The sequence below is a fragment of the Anas platyrhynchos genome, chromosome 1, assembly GCF_047663525.1.
Source record: "Anas platyrhynchos isolate ZD024472 breed Pekin duck chromosome 1, IASCAAS_PekinDuck_T2T, whole genome shotgun sequence".
Taxonomy (NCBI): Eukaryota; Metazoa; Chordata; class Aves; order Anseriformes; family Anatidae; genus Anas; species Anas platyrhynchos.
Genome location: NC_092587.1, coordinates 80,286,002 through 80,309,874, shown reverse-complemented (window position 1 = coordinate 80,309,874; position 23,873 = coordinate 80,286,002). Strand labels below are relative to the sequence as shown.

General features: G+C 43.0%; 2 protein-coding genes across 2 annotated transcripts; one reads left to right on the top strand and one right to left on the bottom strand.

Annotated features, from left to right (window-relative positions):
• The first annotated feature begins 1,771 nt into the window (after nt 1-1,771).
• APOBEC1 (apolipoprotein B mRNA editing enzyme catalytic subunit 1) lies at nt 1,772-9,174 on the top strand. Its single transcript, XM_038173084.2, has 5 exons — nt 1,772-2,020; nt 3,209-3,236; nt 3,694-4,082; nt 5,926-6,044; nt 8,497-9,174. Exons 1-5 carry the CDS (start codon nt 1,999-2,001, stop codon nt 8,527-8,529), a joined length of 591 nt encoding a protein of 196 aa, XP_038029012.2. The 5' UTR covers nt 1,772-1,998; the 3' UTR covers nt 8,530-9,174.
• Nucleotides 9,175-16,131: 6,957 nt separating this feature from the next.
• On the bottom strand, nt 16,132-23,321 carry AICDA (activation induced cytidine deaminase). Its single transcript, XM_005012419.6, has 5 exons — nt 23,152-23,321; nt 19,515-19,662; nt 18,746-19,016; nt 18,481-18,596; nt 16,132-18,179 (listed from the first exon to the last, which is right to left on the bottom strand). Exons 1-5 carry the CDS (start codon nt 23,157-23,159, stop codon nt 18,126-18,128), a joined length of 597 nt encoding a protein of 198 aa, XP_005012476.2. The 5' UTR covers nt 23,160-23,321; the 3' UTR covers nt 16,132-18,125.
• Between the last annotated feature and the right edge of the window lie 552 nt (nt 23,322-23,873).

Sequence of the window (23,873 nt, the reverse complement as noted above, 5' to 3'; positions counted from 1 at the left end):
CTGTTAGCGTTACATCAGAGGTTGGACTCGATGATCTTGAGGTCTCTTCCAACCTAGAAATTCTGTGATTCTGTGATTCTGTAAAATCCCGAGGGATTTACAAAGTACAAACTTGGTTGATTCAAACCCCGCATCTATTTGTTGTCTGTGGTATTTGATCTAATTTTCCTTCTTATGCGTTCTTATTTCTTCTCCCTAACCTGTCTTTCTTAATTTCTTCCATATCTTTCCCTTTCCCTTTTCTATGGCTTCTATTTATGTCTTTTTTTTTTTTTTTTTTTTTTTTTTTCTGAATAAAATTGTTCAGTGTGATGCCGGAGTCAGTGTTATCAAATATACACCTTGGGTTTCAACTGTCAAATAAGCCAAGAGACTTCTGAGAAAACATACATGCCATGTGCCTGTACTCTCAAAACACACCTGCTTAGTAAAATAAATTAGGGGAATAGTACATCCAGTAGACACCATTTCTGTAATATGATCATGTTGTAGGATTCTCGTGCTGATATCTGTTTCCTGGGAGACATCTGCAGGGAGTAGTTCCCTGTCACTCTTATATTAATATTACTATGAAGATGTAAGGAACCTGGTGGGTAAAACAGTCGTTAATGAATGTATGCCCACCACTGTGTGCCCTTTGCACTATCTTCCTCCAAAATGCATTTTTATGTTCAGGAGGTATGTGTAGGGGGGTCAATGGTTATTTTTTCAAAACCCCATTTACTGGAGTGGGTGAGATATATTCAGATGCTGCCCATAGCTCATCATTTTGCAAATCATCTTCATGTTTACCTCTAACATTATCTTAAGCAACTTCTGTAAGGTGAAATAATTGAAAGTATGAGAAATTGGAAAAAATATTTTGGTTATATTTAAGTAAATATGAGGTTTAGTCAGCATGTACCACAAAAATGTTGAAGAGCAGTATTGATGGTAAAACATGGCATGACCATAGCTGGCACTTCCACTTCGGAGGCCTCAGATGACAGAACACTATGGTCCCCCCTGCACTGTTCACTGTAACTGCAACCATCATTTTTCATTGCTGTTATATACCTGGCACCGTTTGTTCAGAAGATCTGATGGGCCGTATATGTAAAAATAGCTACTGTTTGTGTTTTATCTCAGCAAATACAATAAAATAATTATTAACACAGCAAAAAGAACAAACAACTGCAATAGAGAGAAACACCTCAAACAATGTATTTGTTGTTTCAATGTTATATATGCTAATAAACCCTCATGAAAAAGAGATGAGGTGACACAATATTCTTTTAATTTCCTTCTCTGTGGTAGATATTTACAAATATGCACTTGTAAATTGAGATGCCTTGTTTGACTTGCAAAAACGTGTCTTGATTAGTAGCAGTGCTTAGTAACAGTGTCACAGGAAACACAGAGAAAACAAACCCAGAAGAGCTGTTTTTCTTACCTGGGACTAGTGGTAATAAAGAGAGAAATTTCAGTCTTGCACAGTAAAAATAGCTCACCTGATGGTTTCAGCTTCTGGCAGGTGACCTTATCTACATACCCAGATTCACTTATGAATGGGGCTCACCCTCCTTTGCAGGGTGAAACTTCTTTCACCCAGTGAAGAAGTTTACTTGCGTCAGAGCAAGTCACTATGAGGAAACATTCAGCTAAGTGACGTTGCAGACATCCAAAGTCCAATCTGCAAGAATAGAAACTGAAATAAACACGAGACTAATAAAAGGATACTTTTAGCTCACCTGATGGTTTCAGCTTCTGGCAGGTGACCTTATCTACATACCCAGATTCACTTATGAATGGGGCTCACCCTCCTTTGCAGGGTGAAACTTCTTTCACCCAGTGAAGAAGTTTACTCGCGTCAGAGCAAGTCACTATGAGGAAACATTCAGCTAAGTGACGTTGCAGACATCCAAAGTCCAATCTGCAAGAATAGAAACTGAAATAAACACGAGACTAATAAAAGGATACCCGTCGCCCAAGAGGCTATAGACAGATACAGACATATCAATGGCAGCTGTTAGCAATAGAGGTAAGTACACCTATATGTAAAGTGGGCCTATTTCTACATATTCAGTGTAGATGCTTACTTTAGTTGTATCTAAGGTACTGGTGAGTACAGAAAACTGTGTGTGTTGGTAAAGGAGACACTTGTGGATCTTCTTGTGTGACCTCTTTCAATGTGTTACTCTGTCTTGAGTCTTAGGTTGAGCTTCAAAATACCAACGTCTCATTGTGTTAACCCTGATCTGTGTTAGACAAGAAGAATTTGAATCCACAAAGACCTCTCAGTGTGCAAAGACATCCCAAAGGCAATTATTAATGGAACAAATTATTATTATTATTTTTTTTTTCACCTGTCTTGTTTCCAACTCAAGAACCACCTAGAAAATGCCTTTTAAAGAATTGATGCCACTAGGCTGTGTAAGGAGCTGACCAGGTCTCTGTTAATGAAGAACACTATCAGATTCATGCTGAAATGTAATTTGAATGCATGTGTTTCATAATTCCCCATCTCAAACAGCTAAGGTATATGGAAAAGTGCCTTTCATATCTTATTTGAAAGTAAATTAACTCTCTTTCCTCCAGTAAAATGAAGGTTCTGAAATTCTTAAGTTTGGCATGGATGGGCTTTTGCAGAAGAAACCCTAATCTGGGAAGGGCTGAGTGATTCATAGGGTCAAACTTCTTTGCTGCCATGAAAGTCAAAATGTATATATAAACAGATAGGTTGGTGGTACTACCCCATAGGTATTGGAAATCACCTGCCTGTCTGCAGTTTTTTTTCTTGGCACTGGTATTTTCCAGCTTTTGAGAAAGTCTCATACTAAGAAAAGAGATTGTCATGAGTACCAATGGGAAACTAGTTCATGTTTTGCCTAGCAGAACTGATTTGGAAAATAGAAAGTGAGAAGAGATCTGATTCTACTCTTTGATTTGTCAGGCAAAAGCAGATGCAATACTGATGATATCACTGAAGTTAAAAATGGTTGATATCACAGTATACAATAACGTGTTAAAACATGCAAAGTTTCACATACAGAATAGTTTAAATGACCAAGTTTAGCTCCCAAGAAGAAATCCACCACTCCTGGATCCCAGAATGGGTGTACAGGTATAACTTATTAAGCCCTTTTATATAAAAGAGACAGGAGGTGTAGAGGAGATTTCATTTTCTGAACTGCTGTCCCCAGATGATTCACAAATCTTTTCTGCATAGGTCGTGCACCCAGACAGAACAACCAAAGGTAAGACATATTGTTCTATCTTATCAGGCTGCCTGGGCTCATGGAATTTTCCAGAGACAGACAAGACTACGAAGACTTGCAGCTTGTTTTCTTCTCACTGTTCCTTTCCCTCATCTTCCTTTTCAGTTGTCTCACTGCTTTGAACAGTGTTGATCTCAGCATGATGTTGGCCAGTCATGGCTCACCCTGCCAACATCTCTAAAGGAGGTGCTTCACCTTTCTCAGTGCTGTGGGTTTTTCACCAGAATCACTCTAGGGGAATCATTCTGGGGTCTTCCTCTCATTCCAGATTTAGATCACTAGATTGTAGCATTTTTCAAGCTACTCCTTTGTGATGGAAAAGGCTGAGAATGGGAATAAGCATTGGCTGATGCTACACAGAGCGGGCAGTGCACAGTGTGACCAAACATCACTGAAATATTGGGGTCATAGAGGCACTGCTGATACTTTATTTCAGGTGGAAGATGCAGCCAGATGACTTCAAATCAAACTATTTGCCTTCCCAACACCCAAAGGTCGTGTACTTGATGTATGCAATCAAGTGGCGCAGAGGTACCGTCTGGAGGGGTTGGTGCTCAAACAATCCTACCCAACATGCTGAAGTCAACTTCTTGGAAAATTGCTTCAAGCCCTTGTCATCAGCTTCTTGCTCTATCACCTGGGTCTTATCTACTACCCCCTGTGGGAAGTGCTCCAAAAGAATTCTGGAGTTCCTGAGGATACACCCCAATGTAACCCTGAAAATATTCGCAGCCAAGATTTTCAAACATCTGGATATTCGTAATCGGCAAGGTCTCAGGAACCTGACAGAGAAAGGAGTCATCATACGTATTATGAGTCCTGCAGGTAACCCAACTACTCTTCATCTTTGTCTGGGTGTAGACCAAAACCTATGGGATTATATCCACTACCAGCAGTTGTACTTTGTAGTAGTGTGGATGACTGGTATTGGAAAAGACTGGTGAGTGCCCATATGCTGCTTTCTTCTGCCTTATTTCTTTCCCAATCCCAAACAGCTGTAGGACCAGCATGGTCATTTCCTCTTGCCAAACATGAACTAGGAAAGTTATGTCATTCTCTAGCCATCCATGTCTTCATTATATACAGTGTGAAACCCTCGCAGGAATAATTTTCCTGTCTGTTTTAGCATATATATGCACATCAGTTTACTAACTGCACCTAGTAAAGAGATTCTCTGGGATAGAGAATCTGGGAAAGAGATAGCTGGAGAAGAGGAGACCCATCTAAAGGAGACTCAGATTATGCATCACATACTACAAATGTGCCTTTTGCACCTGTGTTTTTTGTATATCTTGCTTGACTCTTGATGTTTGATAAAAAAAAAAAAATGTCTAGACAAGTAGCTCACAGAAAGGAAAGTACATTTGAAAAGATGAATTCCACATACATGTCTGGGTAGTTATTACTGTAGTGTGCAGCTACAAAACCTACCAAGTCAAACGTAAACTTTAAGGACATTGTTTATCTTTGGGAACCTGTCCCTGGAATTATGCCACCAGAGCACTGAAAGAAGCTCTGGCTATCCTGTCAACACTAAGATAAATAGGAAACTGTTAATCTTGATAAATGTTAGGGCGTTCATATCAGGTTTTCCCTGACCATAAAGATAAGTCAGACAGACTTATGAATGAAGCAATAAGTTTATTATCTGAATCTTCCGTGATCAAGATCCAGGTTGCCAAAAGGTGTGCCTGAAAAATCCAGATTACACATGCCACTTTCCTTTGCAGTTGTTCCCTGCAGCCTGTCTTTCACAGATTCTTTCTCTCCTGGCCGAGGTTCTCTGGCCTTATGCCCTTATGTGGTATCTGTGGTATGGGTTGCCTAAGCCACTTTAGTGATTTCTGTCTGGTAATTCCCCTTTTTGGACATGTTGCTATTTCAATAGTTTTGGTTCCCCTTTCCACTAACTTATTTGTGTAGTTGCAGGTCATTGTTGGGCCCTTGCATGAATGCCTGCAGATGAATATCTTTCCCTTGTCCTTTACCGTTGCCTTACTGAGAAAACATTGACTCACTGATATTTCTGAAGAAAGAACTAGGCTGGAAAGACCTGGCTGGCAGCTAAGCACCACACAGCTCTTTGCTCACCCTCCCCCCTCCCTCTCTGGGTTGGGGGAGAGAGCCAGAAAGAAATGAAAGCCTGTGGGTTGATATAAAAACAGTATATCAGGATGGAGAAGAAAGGAAAATAATAATAATAATGATAATAATAATAGCACTACTATTAATAATGTGTATGAAACAAGTGATGCACGATGCAGTTGCTCACCACCCGCTGACTGATGCCCAACCTAACCCCAAGCAGCTGCCCCCCCCACCCCGGCTAGCCACCCCTATATATTGTTTAGCATGACCCCATATGGTACAGAATACCCCTTTGGCCAGTTTGGGTCAGTGGTCCTGGGTCTGTCCCCTCCCAGCTCCTGCTGCACCCCCAGCCTGCCCGCTGGCAGGACAGAGGGAGAAGCTGAAAAGTCCTTGGCTTGGTGTAAGCACTGCTCTGCAACAATTAAAACATTAGTGTGTTATCAGCACTCTTCTCATCCTAAATCCCAAACAGAGCACCCTACCAGCTACTAGGAGGAAAATTAACTAAATTAACATCCTAGCCAAAACCAGGACTGCATGTCTTTCAGCAGGAGTGACTGTATATTTATTTTCTCAGATTACAGTTCCAGCTGGAAAAGATTTGTTGCATACCAACATGGAGAAGAAGATTATTGGCCCTGGAATTTCATTCTGCACATCCTTCTGAACTGCATAGAGCTACACCGTATCATTTTGGTTAGTAGCCACTTTAAAGAAAAGGCTGAGAGCTAAAATAATGCAAAGTCCTAGACAAATGAACTTTGCAGAATCCTGGCAATGGTGTTAGCAGAAACTATAGTAGGAAAAATTGGCATGGATTTGGTGCTGCATAAAAAAAAGGCCAAGTGGCAAGAGATTGCCAAGGACTTTGCTGATACATTGTGCCTTTGTTTATGACCAGGAATAGAGAAGGGAGTTAGAAACACTCACAGTTTGATACTAAGGAAAGGGTAAATTATTTCAACTTTTTATATGGATCAATTAGAATATGTTCTCTTGCAGCTTACTGGATCTACTTGATACTAAAAGCTCATTCATCTGTGTAAACATGATTCAAGTACACTCTTCTAGTCCCTCAGGATAAGTCTACTGATTTCAATGAAGTTCTGAGTGTGTCCAAAAGCCCAGCTGTGTGGATTCACTTTCAGAGCTTACATATAAGATTATCATATGACTGCGATCTGCATTCCCTACTAGCTGTTTCATAACTACAGAAGTTGTTTGCACAGTCTGATATCCCACTACACAAGAGAGAGTATCTGGTCAACTGAACAGGAGAGAAGAGCAGGACTGGAGATAAACTCCCAGCTCAGCCATCCTTTATGGGACAAGCTAGTTCTTGTTTGAACTATTCCCTGTATGTAAAATGGGGGTAACTGAATGGACAGCAAAAGACAGAGGAAGAGATGCACGGAACTGCCTAATATAGACAGGGACTTGAAGTGTAGGAGGAGGAAAATTAACCTGTTTATAAGTTGCTATAAATGTATTTTTTATTTCTGAACAAGGAAAAGTTAAACATTGGACTCCATTTCAGTTCCATCCACCCCAAAATTTACATGGGTCACTGAATATCTCAGGACCCATCCTTCTCAATTCTAACTGTATGACTAAGAAGTTCAGGTAACAGGGGATGCTGTCAATGGCATTGTCCAGTCAGTCAGCTAACCTAACAAAGTAGTTAATGCAATGTAACTGTTTAGGAGATACTTTCCTTTGGCTTTGAGCTTTCCTCAGTCTCCTAATGCCTGAGATTAAATAGTTTAGCAGATCATACACAGTTAAACGCATAGTATGTTGCTTACCAGAGATATGAACAGAGCTGTCTGCTACATCCCTGCAAGTAACTGGAAAAAACAGCAGATTCAGCAGTTCTCTAGGCAGCTGTACAATCTGAATATGGCCTTCAGGTCTCAGGTCTTAGTTTCAAAGAACCAGCTAATGAATGACCTGGCTCTCCCTGCGCCCCTGGCTACCATGCTGGTTACTGAGGAGCCCTGCTGGCTGGGAAGCTTGCACTAGGATACTTAAGCTAAAAGTAAAGCACTTGCTCAGCTGCTTTGCTCATTCAGACAAACTCAAGCCAGCCATGAAATCAAGGTGAATGGGATCCATTACCAGTAACTCTGACTAACCAGCAACTCCCTACAGAAAGAACAGGAAGTTGTATATGGTCAGTGCTTGTGAACGCCCAGCCACATTATACTAACTGTGCTGACAGTTCAGGTATGTCTCATTGACCATTGCCAGCTCACGCTATCCTTGGGGCAGAGAAAAACTACCTGAGCACAGAGGTGTAATGAGGAGAGTGAGTTCCAGACATGCTCCTGACAAATACACTGACTCTTGTGTCAAGTTCTGGGCTTCCTAACAAGGGCACTTACAAACCAGAGAGGGTTCAGAGGAGTATCATCACTGTAACAGCCAGGGGACTGAAGCACTTGCCCTACAAGGAGAGTACATTTATATACATGTATTTATAAATATACGATATGTATTTCCTAGAATATATCTACAAGGAAATGTTTTTGTTCCACCTCAAGAAGGTTAAATGGGATCTTATTGCAGTTTTCCACTACATAAAGGCAAAAACGACAGAGTCAGACTCTCCTTAAATCTTCACAGATGGAAAATGAGGCAACAGGTGTGAGCTTCAGCAAGGGAAAGTCCAACCAGACAGAAGGAAAAAGCCTCCTGGTGACAGTGGTACTGTACTGGTAACAGGTGCCGAGAGAGGATGTCAGATATTCATCCACTGAGACACTGACAACTTTCCTGGGAAAGGTTCTCAGCTGCCTGACTTGGAGTTATGGGACCTCTAGGGGACCTTCCTAAGTCAAATAATTCTGTTTTTCTACTGGATCTGCCCCCACTTCCCTTGGTTTCAGCTAAGCAATCTGTTACCTTCTAAATGCTTCTTTTTCTGAGTAGGAGGCCTTTTTAGGAGAGGTTTATACTGCACATAAATTCTGGGGTGTTATGCTGTTGTGTGGAAAGCTGTGTCCCAAGGTAGATTCTCTGACATTGTGATGGCGGATCAGAGTGAACTCTTGGAACTGATGCTGTATTTTCAAACTCCATATCATGTTGAAGAGACTAAAGCTTTTGGCATCTAGCTGTTAATATTTGTATTTCTGTCCTCTTTTAGGGGCTTCCTCCACTATTAAACCTTGAATACTAGCACCAGCAGCATGCTTACAAGTTCACTTTGTGCACCACAGCACTACCTACAACACTGGAAAAGCCGATTCTTGGCTGTCTTACTACAGTTTTGAATGATGAAGTTTCATACTGTCACTATAAAAGGCCTTTACACCCAGAAGGCTGGGCATTGCTAAATATTGCTAAATATTGGACAGAGCAGAAGGAGCATTTCCTGTGGACAAGAAATTATTGGGAAGTTCAGATGATGCGACCAGGCAACAAGGTTACAGTGCTCTGCATCTTTAGAGTCCAGTGTGGATGGGAATCATACCCCAGGATGAAGTCTTTCAGGTCTGCTGATTCTGCAGTCAGATTCTATGAATACTATCTTGAGAGGCCAGCAAATAATATTTTTTTCATGATCATTTGTTCTATAGATTTAATCAGAGCAGAGCATTGTTTTTGAGAATTTCTTATGAAGGTCACTTCCATGACTGTGTGTGTAAATTTCAGAAAATACCTCATGATATAACGTTACAATTTTTCTTATATTATGATTATATTACTGCTTTTATTACAATATAATACAATTATATTACAAAGTATTTTATATATATATATATATATATTTATGTATTTATTCTCCCTATGTAGAAACAACAGAATAAACGGAAAATGTCAACTCAAGAAATTTTGTCTTTCTCATTCAGCTCCTGTTCACAAATTCTTTCACATTCTGGAGTCCTAGGTGTTCATTGCAAACTGGGAGAACATGTGGAGAACTGTAAAAAGTCTCTGAATTTCCAAAAGAAAGCACTGAGTGGAATGGTGAGGTAGGAGATATAGAAAGATCTAAGCTATCTCTAAGGGCAGGAGACAAAAAGAAGATGCAGGCGTGTTAGGCATTTCTGTAGTTTGTAGTTTGCAGTTTGCACTGGAAATAATGAAAGACATCTGAGTGAACCATGCTGGGAGACCCAGTTCCAGTGCCTTCAAGCAGTTGATTCGTGTTGTCCCACTAGGCTACTAGGGAATGTGCTACCACTTGGGCCTGCAAGCTGACAGGCACAAATGATTATCTGAAGCATAAGGCAAGGGCTGTGGGGAGCCATGCCTCTCTCTTCTACTTGATTAATGACATCTTTTATCCCTGCCAAGGTCTCTAGATATCTAGCAGACAGTTAAGAGAACCAGAAAAGTTGCAGCCTGAAGGGGGATTTCCAGACTCTGTTATCTGAGGGCAAATCTGAAATTGAGCACAGCTGGCTGATGAGTATCTCGTACACTAACAAAATAAAGTTACTCCAAGTGATGCACAGCGGAGCTGAAGTTTTCTTCCCCCCGTCCAGGTCCTCAGGGGGGATATCATACGTCTTTTGGCCATTCTGGTGTTAACCATTTCCTTGGGGAGAAATCAGATCAGTTAATCATTATGTATTTGAGTATACTGAAGTCCATAACAACTCTTCAACAAAACTTGTAATTTACTGAGCTGTTGCGGCATATGGCAACTAACTTTGAGACTCATCATCATATATACCTTCATTATGCTACAGATGTTAGCTGAGCCCCATCCAAGAATCTAGAAGGTTCGATGGCATAAAACTACACAACGTATAGCATGCATGGCCAGCACAAAATGGAACCCCTTCATTAACAAGTTTTAAGAAAATCTGCAGCACCTAAATGAAGACTCATCCATATCTCTTGCCATAATTACTGAAGCATCATGAAAGTCCTGCTCACAGCTTAGGGAGGGCTTTTGAGCAGAGAGGGCTTTACCCACAGCAGTATGGAAATTCCATACACATTGCCAGTTGACAATCTAAAAATGCTGGCAGGTGTCATTATTTTTTGGTACCTCAGAATAAATATGCAGTCAGACTTTGATGTAGAAAAGGTCGGAGATCGGTGTACTTATAACCCCAGTTCTCTGGAGACAGAAGGCAGACTGAATGCCCCAAATCCTTGGAGAAGGATGATGATGTTGCCTGGAGATTAAATGAGACCTGAATTTGAATTAAGACGAGAAAACAGGTTGATGGTAGAGAATTAGTTTGCAAAGACCCAAGAAAGAGACCAGGGGCCTTCTGTAAACAGCACTAACTGAAGGAGATTAGATGGTCCAGAAGCAAGGGCTATGTCACTGAATCATGGTATCACAGGAAGGCTGAATTTAGATGGGATCTCTGGAGGTCATCTGGTCCAACCCTTTGTTCAAGCAGGTGTACCAACAGCCAGCCTCCCAGGGCCACGTCCAGGTGGCTTTTGAATGTCTCCAGGGAGACTCCACAGCCTTTATGGGCAACCTGCATCTGTGCTCAGTCACACTCCTAGTAAAAAAAAAAAAAAAGTTTTTCCTAATGTTCAGAGGGAACTTTCTTTGTATAAGTTTGTGCCTATTGCTTCTTGTCCTGTTGCTGACCAGCATTGAATAAAACCAGGATCCATCTTCTTTGCACTTTCCCTTCAGGTATTTATATACATTAATAAGATCCATTGAGGCTCTAGTTTTCAAAATCCTTCCTTGGATGGCTAGATAATGTTTCTCTATTCCTCCCGGGTTGCCTGTCCTTGCTTCCAACCTCTGCATGCTTCCTTTTTGTGTTTGAGTTAGGCCAGGAACAACTTGTTCATCCATGCAGGCCTCCTGGCATTTTTGCCTGACTTCCCATTTGCTGTGATGCACTGTTCTTGATCTGGAAGGAGGTGATCCTTGAATAATTAACCAGCTTTCTTGGGCTCCTCTTCCTTCCAGAATCTTATCACATGGGACTTTTCCAAGCAGATATTTGAAGAGGCTGACATCTGCTCTCCTGAAGATCAGGGTTATGAGCTTGCTTTTTACCCTCTTCTCTGCCCTCAGGATCCTGAATTTCACCATCTCATGGTTACTGCAGCCAAGGCTGCCTTTGACCTTCATATTACCAACAAGGTCTTAATTCCTGGTGAATATGAGGCCCAGCAGAACACCTCTCTTTGTTGGTTTCTCTATTACTTGGATGAGAAAGGTATCATCAATGCATTCTAGTAACCTCCTGGACTGCTTATGTTGCTGTGTTTTCCCTCCAATCACATCATTCTGCATACCCTGTAGTCCAGTAAGGCATATATCAGCCCAAAGTTGATCCTAATCCTGTAACAGCAACAGGGTGTGGTTTTACTTAACTTGGTAGCCGAACTCCACCACAGCTGCTCTCTCGCTCCCCCTCCTCAAAGTGAAAGGGGGAGAAAAATAGGATGAAAAGAGCTCAAGGGTTGAGATAAGGATGGAGAGATCACTCAACTACTATCACGATGGGCAAAACAAACTCAGCATAAGAAGATTAGATAAATTTATTACCTATTGCTAACAAGCTAGCGAAGTGAGAAACAAAAATAACAAACTAAAAGTGAAGAGAATTAACTCTATCCCAGCCAGTGAATTAACTCTAACCAGGACAGTGAAGAATGTCTTGGGTATTAATAACAGTAGGTCAGCACTAGCAAGGATATGAGATGGCTATGCAACATGATGAGTTCTGGACACACACCCTGGAAGCTCTTGGGCCCTCTCTTATTCCACCATGATGCCTCAGAGCAATATTAGCTAGTGTTCATTAGTTTCTTGGATGTTTTTAGGGAGCAGTATGTGCCTGTTTAGGGATATCCTACTTAATGTCCCTTTTCAGCTCTCTATAGATGAATTTTTGCCTCTCTGACTGTTACTCCCTTAAAAATATGCTTTCATCTGTTGTCCCCTCTAATTATCAGTTTTTCTGCCCAACTGCTTGTTTGTCCCTCCTTCTCACAGAGTCTAATCTAGTCTTGCTAGGAGAAGTCCCAAAAGAGAAGTCCAGCAACAAAGGTTCCTGAAAGTGAAATCCTAGGGAAGAACAAAGTAAGAAGATGAAATACTTCTAGCCCGACACAGTCCCAGGCTCCAGCTCTTTTCAAATCCTCCTAGGCCAAATGTGGTTTCTGACTATTCAATAGCCCATTCTGAAGTGTAAGCAGCTACACTGCTGAGCTCAGAGAAGAAATGAAGAGGGATCTTGGAGCCAAGAGAGATCTTGGAGCAGAAACGGCACTTTATGGAGGCTGTAACAAATCCAGCTGGAATGTTACAGGGCCCTGCAGCCCTGCACCAGTACAAGTAGTCAGAGGGGTGGGCCAGAGACATGACCTAGTTCATTAGGCAAGAACTTCTCAGTGGTGATGGTCCCATAATAAGTAGGACTATTGCTAAGGGAGCAAGAGAACACATGATGGAAGCAGAAATGATGAACAGGGCAGTGTGAGAGATGGTGACATGCTGCAAGTGGAACCTGGATTTCAAAATAAATATTGTCATGGGCTGGCACCTCAGCCTCCCTGAAACACAGTTGGCTGGGGGTTGTCTCTTGCTACAGCTCAGCACCAGGGTGTAATGAGGCAGAGTTCTCTGTCTTTCCCATCTATGTGATGGATGTTCTGACAATGTTAGTGTCAGCTACTGTCACAGTTCTGCCACTGCTGGTGTCACCTCTGGGTATTACCATGTCATTCAGATGCACAGAAGTGCCTGGATTAACAGTAGTGAATAGCCTTTTTAATTTTTTTAAAAAGTATATATATTTCAAATTAATTAGCCAGAGTGCATAGTTCTTTATAAAATGTGCTGCCTTTCCCACTAAAGGCAGGAGGGCAAACTTTCTCTGGTCCAATTGGAAACAACTGTTGGAGTTACCTACCGTATCACTGCTCTGCTCTTATTGTCATGTTAGGGCCTAGGGCTGGGTCTACCACACTGATAGATATAAACACAAACGACATCTGATCTAATCTCATCTTCTGTCACTTTGGACTAATAAAAACAGTGTTCCAGCTTATAGAGTAAGCTGATTCCAAACTGTGATTAATGACAAGGTTACAGCACAGAGACATCAGCATCCTCCCTGCCCTGGAACTTTGGTGCCACCTGCCTTAACCAGTGTGAGGAGACAGGCCCCTGTTAGACAGGAATATGACCTCTCCCCAGGTACTATTAACTCCAGACCTTCAAAAGCCACATCAGTGACAATAAGAGCAACAACACTGGTGTTTTAGCTATACCTGAAGCCTGAAGGAAAACTTGCCAGTCACAGAAGTGCATGACAGATTTCAAAGTCAAATGCAGCCTTCAAAATACTTGCCATACTTTGGCTTCTCCCCATCTATTCTGGCTCTTGCAGCAACCTACTTTCTCCTTCCCCTTCAGAAGCTTGCTTATCCCTACCAGAGTTGTCAAGACAAATGATATCTTCCATGCCAAGCCCCTCAGCATTTATTTTGTGAACCAAATCTGATTTCCATCACCATGAGTATTTATTACATATGTGATTAAATAACATTTTTGCCCACAGAAATACTGCAGGGCCAGCACCAGGGAGGGAAGAAAAAATTACTTGACCTCAGGAACAATGATGGACATGAATACATCTAGGCTAAAAACCCTTTACAGGGCAAGTATCAGGGGACTGAACTCCCTGAAGCCCCTTTCTGTCCTGGTTTTCATGTACTACCATGCAGGAGACACAGAGAGCAAGCAGCAGGGAGACATGCTTTGGAACCCCCTCTCGCATTTATAAGGGCCTGAAGCATGTCTTTGTATTGTTTAATGGAAATCTGTTTCTTATTATTGCAAAGTGATGTCCAAGGACTCTGTGTGCTGACCCAGAGTAATGCTGTGTGCAGCTGTGGGTATGATGTAAATGTCCTGCTTATAAATGGACGTTTTATTTTTTTATTTTTTTAAGAGCCTGAGTACAGCAGCCATTTGCAGAGAGAAACAATATCCCTCGAGCCAACACCCTTCTACAGTGTGCCACATACTCCCGTGCACCAGGAGATGGCAGCCATGCCCATACTTACGCACTGCACAAATAACCATCCCATCCCCGATTTGTCCTCTTTCCTACATTATCAAAGACCAAGCCGGTATCTCTCTGCAGAGCGGGAGCTTTCACAGAGTGGGTGGTCTCTGCATCACAGCTGCTTGGGTGATAAAGCAAATGTCAGTTGTTGTAAGTCTATATGCGTCCCAAGTGTCTGATTGCCAAAAGGTCCCTCAGGTATCTGTGTGAACGGAAACACAAGCTCAACATTCAGTGACTACGAGGGAGCTGTCCCCAGCATGTGGGCAGCACCCTGGGCCTTGTGAAGAATGGAAAAAGCACCCAAAACTTTTTAAATCCAGTCATGGGGAGTTTTCTGAAGGGCAGCCCTGGTGAGAGCTCACGAATCTGCCAGATTTGCTGTGAAATCTTTAGGATTCTGGCATTAATTTTATCTTTAGTTATTATGATGAGAGTAACAAGAGATGGACACACTCATGAAAGCATGGTTTAGGGCAGCAGCATACAGTTACTCAGATGCAGCCTGTGACTTACTCATCATTGCAAACTGTGAGAAGCTGGACCAACCAAGAACACAGACCCTTGCTCTACATGGTGCCCAGTCTCCGAAAGAAAACTCCTCCCAGAAATCACAAACATGTCTCCTGTTTCCCACAACTCAGGCAATGGTGTCTGAGGTATAATCCCCACGATCCCCCTGAGGGTATAGCTTTTTCCTGGGTGAATACCAATGAGGAAGAGACCTAGAATAGCATAGTGACTATCTCCATAAGGGATATGCTATAAACACAATGATACGCGACAGTGTATAAGCAGTAGTGAAATGTTCCCTGTATACACAGTCAAAAGAGCAAGTAAAAACTTCTTAGGCTGAAAAAAGTAATGTTACATTAACGTCATCCTCCAGGGAGTCATTCTTGGCAGACACACCTAATTCATTTGAGGTTGAATTAATTTATAATGCTAGTTCAAGGAATATTTTTTTTTCTTAGCAAGTAATATGAATTAGTATATAAAAACTGAAAAAATGCAGTTCAATATATACATATGTGTTGCAGGAGAGCTAAATTCTTATAAATAAACTACATGGATTAGCTAAACAGTCTACTCCTTATTTAATCTGCCTTAGGTTCAGAAGAATCAGTTTGGGATGCAGTACATGTTTCTTTGCATTTACTCATTGCGTTTATCCTCTTGTTGTGTAATGTCACTAATTTCCTTACTTCAACATTAAAATTTATGGAATGTATTTTCTGTCAAAGTTTTTTGACAGAATTTAAACAAAAACAGTGTCTCAACTGCTCCTTTAGAAAATGTTACTTTTCCTAGTACCTCCACAACAGTTTCATTCAGAAGGACAAGGGTATTGTATGAGCCAACAACAGAAGCTGGAAGACAGAAATCCTTTTCACGCTTCTGCTTCTCCTCTTGGTTTGTAATGTATGTTGATTCAGTACTTCTGTGTCCAGTTTGGTCAATCATGAGTCAAGAATGCGGAGGATCAATGGATGAAGTATCTTTAATAACCTTAGCATTTACATCAGTGATTTTTGGTAGTATTTCCAAAGTACCTATTGCCTGAACTCTTTGTGACCTTGATTGCTGGTTGACACTGTCAAGAGTTTCAAAATTACAAGTGAAAAGGATAAACAGTCTGATATGATAGTGCCAGTTTCTCTCTGCAGAAATCATGAGGGATAAATTACTTGTGAATTCTTTGTGTCAGTTTCTGCTTTCCACGCCCATGTGGTACCAAAATGATGACAAAAACAAATTCTCTTTTGTAAAACCTTTACTTATATAAATAATATGCACCATATCAGACAAATATACAAGACGATGTTTGCAAATTAATGCTTTGCAAAGAGCTCTCACTGCTATTCCTGGTCCAAATTCCTCAAGATGAGAGTGCCTCAGGAGCCTGAAGTTTTACGAAGTTTGTGCTGCACTGAGCTCTGACCTCTCAGAGCAAGAGGCTCTGTGGGTGAAGAGCTGTGCACTGCCCTCCTGCTGGCCCATTACCAGAGGAGGCACTGGGAAGAGTGACAGGGGAACCTGAAGCCATAGAGAGAAAGAGGAACAGGGTTGGAACAGAGAACTCACAGCCATAATGAAGGAAATGGCAGAGCACCTCTAGAGCATGGGACCACACTGTTAGCCCTAATAAAGCTTGAAGAGGTTGGACTGCAGAGGGTGATCCATCTGCAAGTTAGGTAGTGGGAAGGTTGGAGATGAGTTGCTGTGTACGATGAACCAACATCTTCAGCTTAGTAAGGATTATGTCTCCAGCACCAGGTGCTAACGGGGTCCCATTACGGAAACACAGTGATTGTCAGACAGGAGAATGGATTGATTTTGCCCCCTACTAAAGGTTTCTACAGGCTGTACGGCTTTGCTCATAACTTTTTTATTTCTTTTTTCTTTCTTTTTTTTTTTTTTTTTCTGGTCAGCTCTCTGTCCTATCACTGACTAGCCATATATAGCTGTATTATGGGCAATAAAAAGCCTGTAAAGACAGAGGACTGTAGGAGTGTTAAGGTGCCTCCAGCGGAGGACAGCTGGCTGGGGAGAGAGCACAGTGCAGGTCTGATCTAGGAAGAGTTGCTCAGTGGATGGAAAGAATTCCAGTAGTGAGACCTGTGGTGCTCCTCCCTGCAGTATGTCAAGAAACCGATAGTGCCTGATGTAGACACCAACACACCATCCAAAATGCTATGGTCTAACAAGAATGAGAAATTAAGTTTTGAGGGACTATGCAATGTGGAAATGGTTTGCTTTCTGGTAGATACATGATGGAAAAACATTGCTATGGTGAAGTGCCTTGGAGGCTTCTTTCCTGGCTGCATGAGAGGTCCACACACTGATCAGTCCTGACACAGAGCTGTCATGGCTCTCAATGTAGTCAATAGGCATTGAGTGGATGGTCTTACGATTTCTGCATGGAATATGTCTCACTGGCCATCCAGAATTGTAGCTGACACTTGAAAATTTTGGCTAGCAAATCTTTTGCTTTCATTTTAAGTTTTTATTGTCTAGTTTCAACATGTCATAGGACACAAAACCTGAATCCACAGCTACTGAAGTTCCGTGCTTTCTGGGAAGGATGCATTACAGGGACCAGGCCTGCACACAGTCTATTTACAAGATCAGCTGGCTTCAACCAAGGTTTTCAAGCTGAGCTGCCTGAGCTGTCCAGGACTTGGTTCAATACCCTCAGTGGGGCTTTCCAATAACTGGCCAATTTGGCTGTTTGGGTGTAGGCTTTACCACTTACATGCTGATGGTTTTCACATTCCTATCCACATCCAGAAGGATAAATAAACTACTTCACAAGGGAGGACATACAGAGCAGCTCAGTGTAGTGCACCTCTAAGGAGCAAAAGACTTGCTCTCCAAAGCCCTGGTGACTTTTGCACATCAGTGTGATGTCAGTGAACACAGCCACACGAAGAGCACTGCAGCCAAACCCAAAACTCAATGTATCGGGCCACCTGAATTAGCTCTAAAGGGACCGAGGAAAGGCAAATAACCCCTGGCAATGTCACTGCAGTCCCGGCTATTCCCAGCTAGCAATGGATTGTGTGAATCTCAGGGAATGTGTCTTCAGAAGATCAGCCTAATTTTCCTTCGAAATGAAAAAGTAAGGATAGTCTTATCTCTGGACACAGGATTGGAAGAAAGAGAGATGGAAAGAGGGAAGAAGAGAAAGACATGTGAAGGAAGAGTTGAAAATCAAAGAACGAGTGTTGAAGTCTTCTGATTGTTGATGAGTTTCGCTTCAAAGTCCCAGAGTTTTAAAGGCATCTCGTAAATCATCTACTTCATACAATGGCTGTAGAACAAAATATAAGCGGTAGATCAGTTATCAAGTGAGCAAAAGCCCATAAAAATGAGGAAGGAGAAAAGAATGGCATGAGATGGGTTGAGAGGTGGAAGAAGGGAAGAGAATGATGAGAGGGGATATGAAGGAAGGTGGGAGAAAGAGGTATGAGGGACGTGAAGAGTGAAGACACAGGGAGGAGTGAAATGACAAATGGCACAGCTGGACTTCAAGAGTAGAGCAGAACTACAGCAAGGAAGAGAGGAAGAAGCTGAGGGGAAGAGGCACTGGAAGGAGAAGAATTGGTCCTCACCAGGAGAATCCGTCGGAGTTTCCTGGACAGATGGACAGAGTTTTCATGCAGTCCCTCCCAGGCTTTGAATGTCTTTTCCCTGTTCTCCACAAATGTGTTCCAGCAGTAGAAGTAATCTGCACAAGGCACAGGGGAGTTTATGAGTGCTCAGGACTGCCCCAGAGAAGACACTGACCTTTCCTAGGTTCAGTAAATCATCATATCCTGCCATCACCTTCCCTTCTCCATAGCTTTCAGTCATCTTCTTTCACCCTGCCTGCCTTACCTTTGAAGGTCATGATGGCGATTTGGGCCCCAGCCCGATGCAGACGCCGTAGCCCCTCGGGCTCTGCCTTGCGGTCCTCACAGAAGTAGAGGCGGGCGGTGAAGATGCGCAGGGTCAGGTTGGGGTAGGCACGCAGGAAGTCAGCCACGTGTCGGGCACAGTCGTAACAGGGGCTCCAGGAGGTGAACCAGGTGATGCGGTAGCAGCGGCCTGGGTCCAGGTCCCAGGCTGAGATGTAGCGTAGGAAGAGAACCTCCACGTGGCAGCCCATCTTAGGGAAAGAGGGAGAGGGGCAAAGTGTGAGGCAGGGGTGAAGGAAGCTACAAGAGGGGCAAGGAAGAAGGCGTGAGCTGAGTGGGATGTGGGGGGAGGATGGACAAGGTGGGGGACAGGTCTTATGGTCAGTGCACAGAGGAAGAGGGCACAGTGGTAATGGAGTGAAAGGATGGCTAGAAAAATGCAGGGACACTCTACAAGAGGCTCTTCCTAGCTCTCCTGTGGGAGCTAGGAAGGAAAACTGAGGTACTGATAAAGCAGCAAGGACTGTAAATATCTTGCTAGCAATACAGTCTGAGCTAGCGCGAGTTACAGATTTATCTGGAGGCTGCATCCCCCAAATGTTATGTACCGGTGCAGTGCCTATTCCTGTGGACACGTGTCAGATCAGGTGCTGCCTCTTGCAGCCCTTATTTCCCTGCTACCCCAGGCGAATGAGCTGCATGTACCTCAGCATGGATATAAGAGTAGGATGCCAAGGTGTTCCCTGTACCTTGTTACGCAGGTACCCAAAGTCCAGGGAGCATGACGTGGCACTGTCACGGCGCTTCACAACGTAGCAGAGGTAGGTTTCACGACGGCCCTTGGCCCAGCGCAGGTTCTTGAAGTTGTAGAGGAAAAGTTTCCTCTTCATCAGGAGACTGTAGGAGAAGGCAAGAGACATTTTACATTAGCCCCACGCTGGAGCCAGCTATTGGCCATGTCTATGTCAGGCGCTCAGCAACAAAAATATCCCCACCGAGTCCAGGCCCCTCAGTGAGAGAAAAACATCAGTAATTTGCATGCAATATGTTAGGGAAAGGGTGTAGACGTGACTGTGGGGATGAAGCAGGTGACCTAGCAAGTGGAAACAGTAAGTGAATTAGTAATGCTTAGTCAAACAGCAACCATGGCTAAGTGTAGTGTGAAAGTATCTGCAAATATCCAAAAGATGGACACCAGTGAGAGCAAAGGATGAAAGTGTCTGAGAAGAGTTGATCTTGGAAGCTGGGAGGGTCTGGAGTTCAGTCATCCAGATATATTCTTTTGCTGTTGAAACCCTGAAAACCGTTGGGTGAAAGGAGGGATCAAATTGGAGTCTCTTTAGAGAAAAATGGACTGTTTCTTCCCAGCGTTGCCCAAAGGAAGAACATGCCTGAAAGTGTACAGGGCTAGAGATTAGAAGCTAGGATAGGGTAACATGTCCTAGCTGACAGAAATAAAAGTAGGGTAGGGATGCTGACACATCTCCAGAGGCAAGTACCATTCCCATGTGAGGCAAGCACAGAGATTGGCAAAGGATGGTTCCCATGCTAGAGATCCTGCTGGGGAGAGGTAATAGGAGCATGGGGAGGGTAAAATAGTCATGAACCTTATCAAAATGCCTTACTGCCAAGTGGAGGTACATAGGCAGCTGAGAACAGCTGTGTTCACTGAGGTAAGATATTCACCTCCCCCGCAGCAACGTAAAACAGAAGTGAATGGGTTAAAAATAATCACATCCTTTGTCACCTTTTCCCTCTGGTAGGCTGGTGTTCAGCAGGGAGGTAGGGTCAGTGTAAGTGATACAGAGCTGAGTTTTCTCGAGGTCTCCAGTGAGGTGTGGAAAAGGGGAATTTAGGTTTGCTAGGAATTTCCTGGTTTATATCTGAGAGTATAAGCAAGGCAAAATCCTTATATAAACATGCTCCATCTATTCCCAATTGTCACCACAAAACCTGAGCACAACAGAGTGGTTAACTTCCAGATAAAGGTGGCATCCTCTCTGCTCCTCCAGAGGTTTGTCTCCACTGTGCATGCTCACACATGGTCATTGCACCATAGGTGCTAATTCACAGTCACAGCCGCCCTTTTACCTTTTGTAACCTTGTGCATGTTTGCTGTCATTTAGCCCTCCCCAGTGCACCTCTAGCACTTCCAGCTGAGACACTGCATTGCCAGAGAGTCACTTTCTTCCCTCAAAGCATTCTTGCTGCCTGATTGTCCTGCAGATAGGCAAGCTGCTCACTTGCACACATCCTCTTTCCTGCCATGTGGCCCTCAGTTTGCAGTGCAAAGTTACCTGTCTTGCTCACATAAAGCAAACACACACATACTTATTTATGCCATCCTTTATACACACAGGTTGCTAGAGGAGTAGATCATTTGTGAGCTGTAGCCTGTCCCCTGCTAGGAGAAAGTCCATACAGAATACAAGGCCCTGCAGAGTCCTGCGCACACTCAAAGTGAAAAGCATCCCTACTGAGCAGGTTATTCAGCAAATCAATAGCCCCAGGCAATTCTTGGAGATCTGTCCTGTAAGTACTGCCCCAGGCCTGCTCTGCTGGGCTTGCAAGCTGTCAGGAGTAGAGTACACACTGATCCTGCTGAACTTCATCACCCCTTTCTCTGACAGGTCACACTGTGTGTGTGTTTCCCCTGACTGTTTTTCTCTCTTGCACTGTATGTTCTCCATCATACTTTTTTTGTTTCACACTGGTATTTCTCACACTTAGTGCAGCCTCACTTCCTACCACCTCATATTCATCTTGCTTCCTTGTCTGTGAGCACTTATGAACATATGTTTATATTTTCTGGCACAGGCACACCCACCACCAGGCATCCCATTCATCCACTCACAAAACTGTTGCTCAGTGATTTGTCTCAGGCTTCTCCCTTTTAAATGGGTGTTATCAGACAGATGTGGGGAAGAATCTTCTTCCTTGTAGAAGTGCTGGAGAGCAGACATCCCTTCTTTTGAGACAGATCCTCAGGTGATTCAGATAGGATAGCCCAGACAACCACATGTGTGTGATAGGCCAGAGGGTTGCAAAGCTCTTAGCTGGGGGTATGTATGGCACAACAGCAGAAAACAGAGCAGAGGAATGGTGAAAAATGCAATCACTTGTAGAAGAACCACACAATCCAGGTGAAAAACTATTGAAATTATGGCGATGTTTCATCAAAATCCACATGGAAAAATGTTTTTCAACACAACCAAAAGTTTAGGGAAAACAGGCTTTCCCTTTTTATTATTATTATTATTATTATTATTATTATTTCTTAAATTTTGCACAAAAAATATTTGCTTTCAAAATATTTCTGATTTTCCTTCCAATTGTCCTTTTCCTCACATCTTCCAATTTTTCTCAATGCAATGGTTTTGAATGTAGTTGCAAAGAACAATGAAGAATGAGAAATGACCACCAACAAAAGGAAAATATAGTAATGATCATTTGGGTTATTTTTCAGTGTCAGGACACAGTAAAGACAGTGCAAGAAAAATTTGAGTCACAGAAGCCATATGTGCAATTAGAAATGTTCATTAACATCAATTTCTGTTTTCCCTTCTCTCTGGAATTGACCATCCCCAGGGATTTTCACCAATAAGGATTTCAGAACATGACTGGTAGGAGAAGTACAAATGAACAAGTGTTACAGGGAGCTACTGAGCAGATCTGCAGCTAGGCACAAAGAACTGGTTACATGTGAAATTTGTATAGCTGTTGCATAGTTCAAAGGAAAGCAGCAAAGACACAGGAGCTGTGATTATACTCAGGCACTGAAGAATTTGACTGAGCAGAGACCTTCCTTTCAAATAAAGACTCATGAATCCAGTCCTGAAATCAGAGTGAAGGCCCCTGAGAGTGTGAATGATATGCAACAGTGGAGAGTGATTTTAGTGGTAATTAGCTTGCAGCATAATTGAAGTGCAAGTAGAGGAATCCAATGCTGGAACAGTCTGTGCCTAGGAGCACAAGGGTGATAGCAGCAGAAACATAATAAGGCAGAAATCTGATGTAAGATAGAGAACAGGTGTAGAGAGAGAAGAGTAGGCAGAGATCGAGATGCTTATGCAGATAGCATCTGAATGTTCACCTTTCTTTTTTGTTGTTTGTTTTTTTTTTGTTTCTAGAAAAGAGAGAGAATGAAAAGGAAAAGAGAATAGTCACGAGAAATGACAGAAAGGGAGAAGAATACAGGGTGGTAGACAGTCATAGAGAGAAAGAGTGGTGGGGACAGAGACATGTGAGGACGGGATGGGAAGTTAGATCGCTGAGTCAGACGGAGAAAGGGAAAGGGACAGTAAGCACCAAATGGACAGCAGGTTAATTCTAAGAGGAAGACCCTGATTTCTTCTATTAGCAAGAAACTGGAGGCACTCATTTTACCTGTCCATGACTGTCAGGTTCTCTCTCAGGTGATGGGGTTGTCTCTCAGGCTCTGTCTGCACAGTCCTCTGACTTGGTGCACAGAAATATGGACTGCCCTGTATGATCCCTCCCCATTCACCACTATCTACCCCCTGCCAGATTTCGGTGGGGTGTGGTGAGGGGAGGAGTTAGAAAGGTCTCTGGAACTGCAGGAGCCAAAGAGCAAAGGGTTAAAGCTTGAAAGGGGCACCAGTTCTGAAAGATGCTCTGCACTCATTGGCCACCTCCCCTCATTGCACTTGCCATTGGGTCCTCCCAGCCTGCAAAATTATGCTGAATTAATATCAATAACATAACAAGGCAGGAAGCATTGTCTAGTGGTTAGAGGGGGGCCTGGGAGCTGTGTACCACTAACGTGAATGTGGGCAAAAACCGCACTATCCCTCTGGGCCTTTGCTCACGCAGCTGTGCCGTGAAGATGATGACACTGCTCTACCCCATGGTCACGGCCACCCTGCGTGCTGCCTGCCGGGCATCCAGGGGGAAGGAGCTCAGGGAATATGAAACTGTTGGCACACTCCCCGTCTCCTCCATTTCCTCTGGCAAGTCCTAGCAGCTGCTTGGCAGCATGAGGCAGCACCAGGGCTGGAGATGAGGGTGAGGGGGACCTAGCTCGTGGGACAGGCACGGGTGTAGTGAGCAGAAATGGAGCTTGTGGTCCCCGTGTAATGCTTGAATGC

Bases quoted from the DNA above. Each gene is read 5' to 3' on its own strand.
- AICDA (XM_005012419.6), bottom strand. The intron at 19,017-19,514 runs GTACAGGGAACA...TCTTTCCCTAAG, and splicing joins TTGGGTACCTGCGTAACAAG to ATGGGCTGCCACGTGGAGGT. The intron at 18,180-18,480 runs GTGAGGACCAAT...TTTGTTCTACAG, and splicing joins AACTCCGACGGATTCTCCTG to CCATTGTATGAAGTAGATGA.
- APOBEC1 (XM_038173084.2), top strand. From the start codon at position 1,999: ATGGCAGCTGTTAGCAATAGAG. The intron at 3,237-3,693 runs GTAAGACATATT...ACTTTATTTCAG, and splicing joins CCCAGACAGAACAACCAAAG to GTGGAAGATGCAGCCAGATG. The intron at 4,083-5,925 runs GTAACCCAACTA...TTATTTTCTCAG, and splicing joins ACGTATTATGAGTCCTGCAG to ATTACAGTTCCAGCTGGAAA.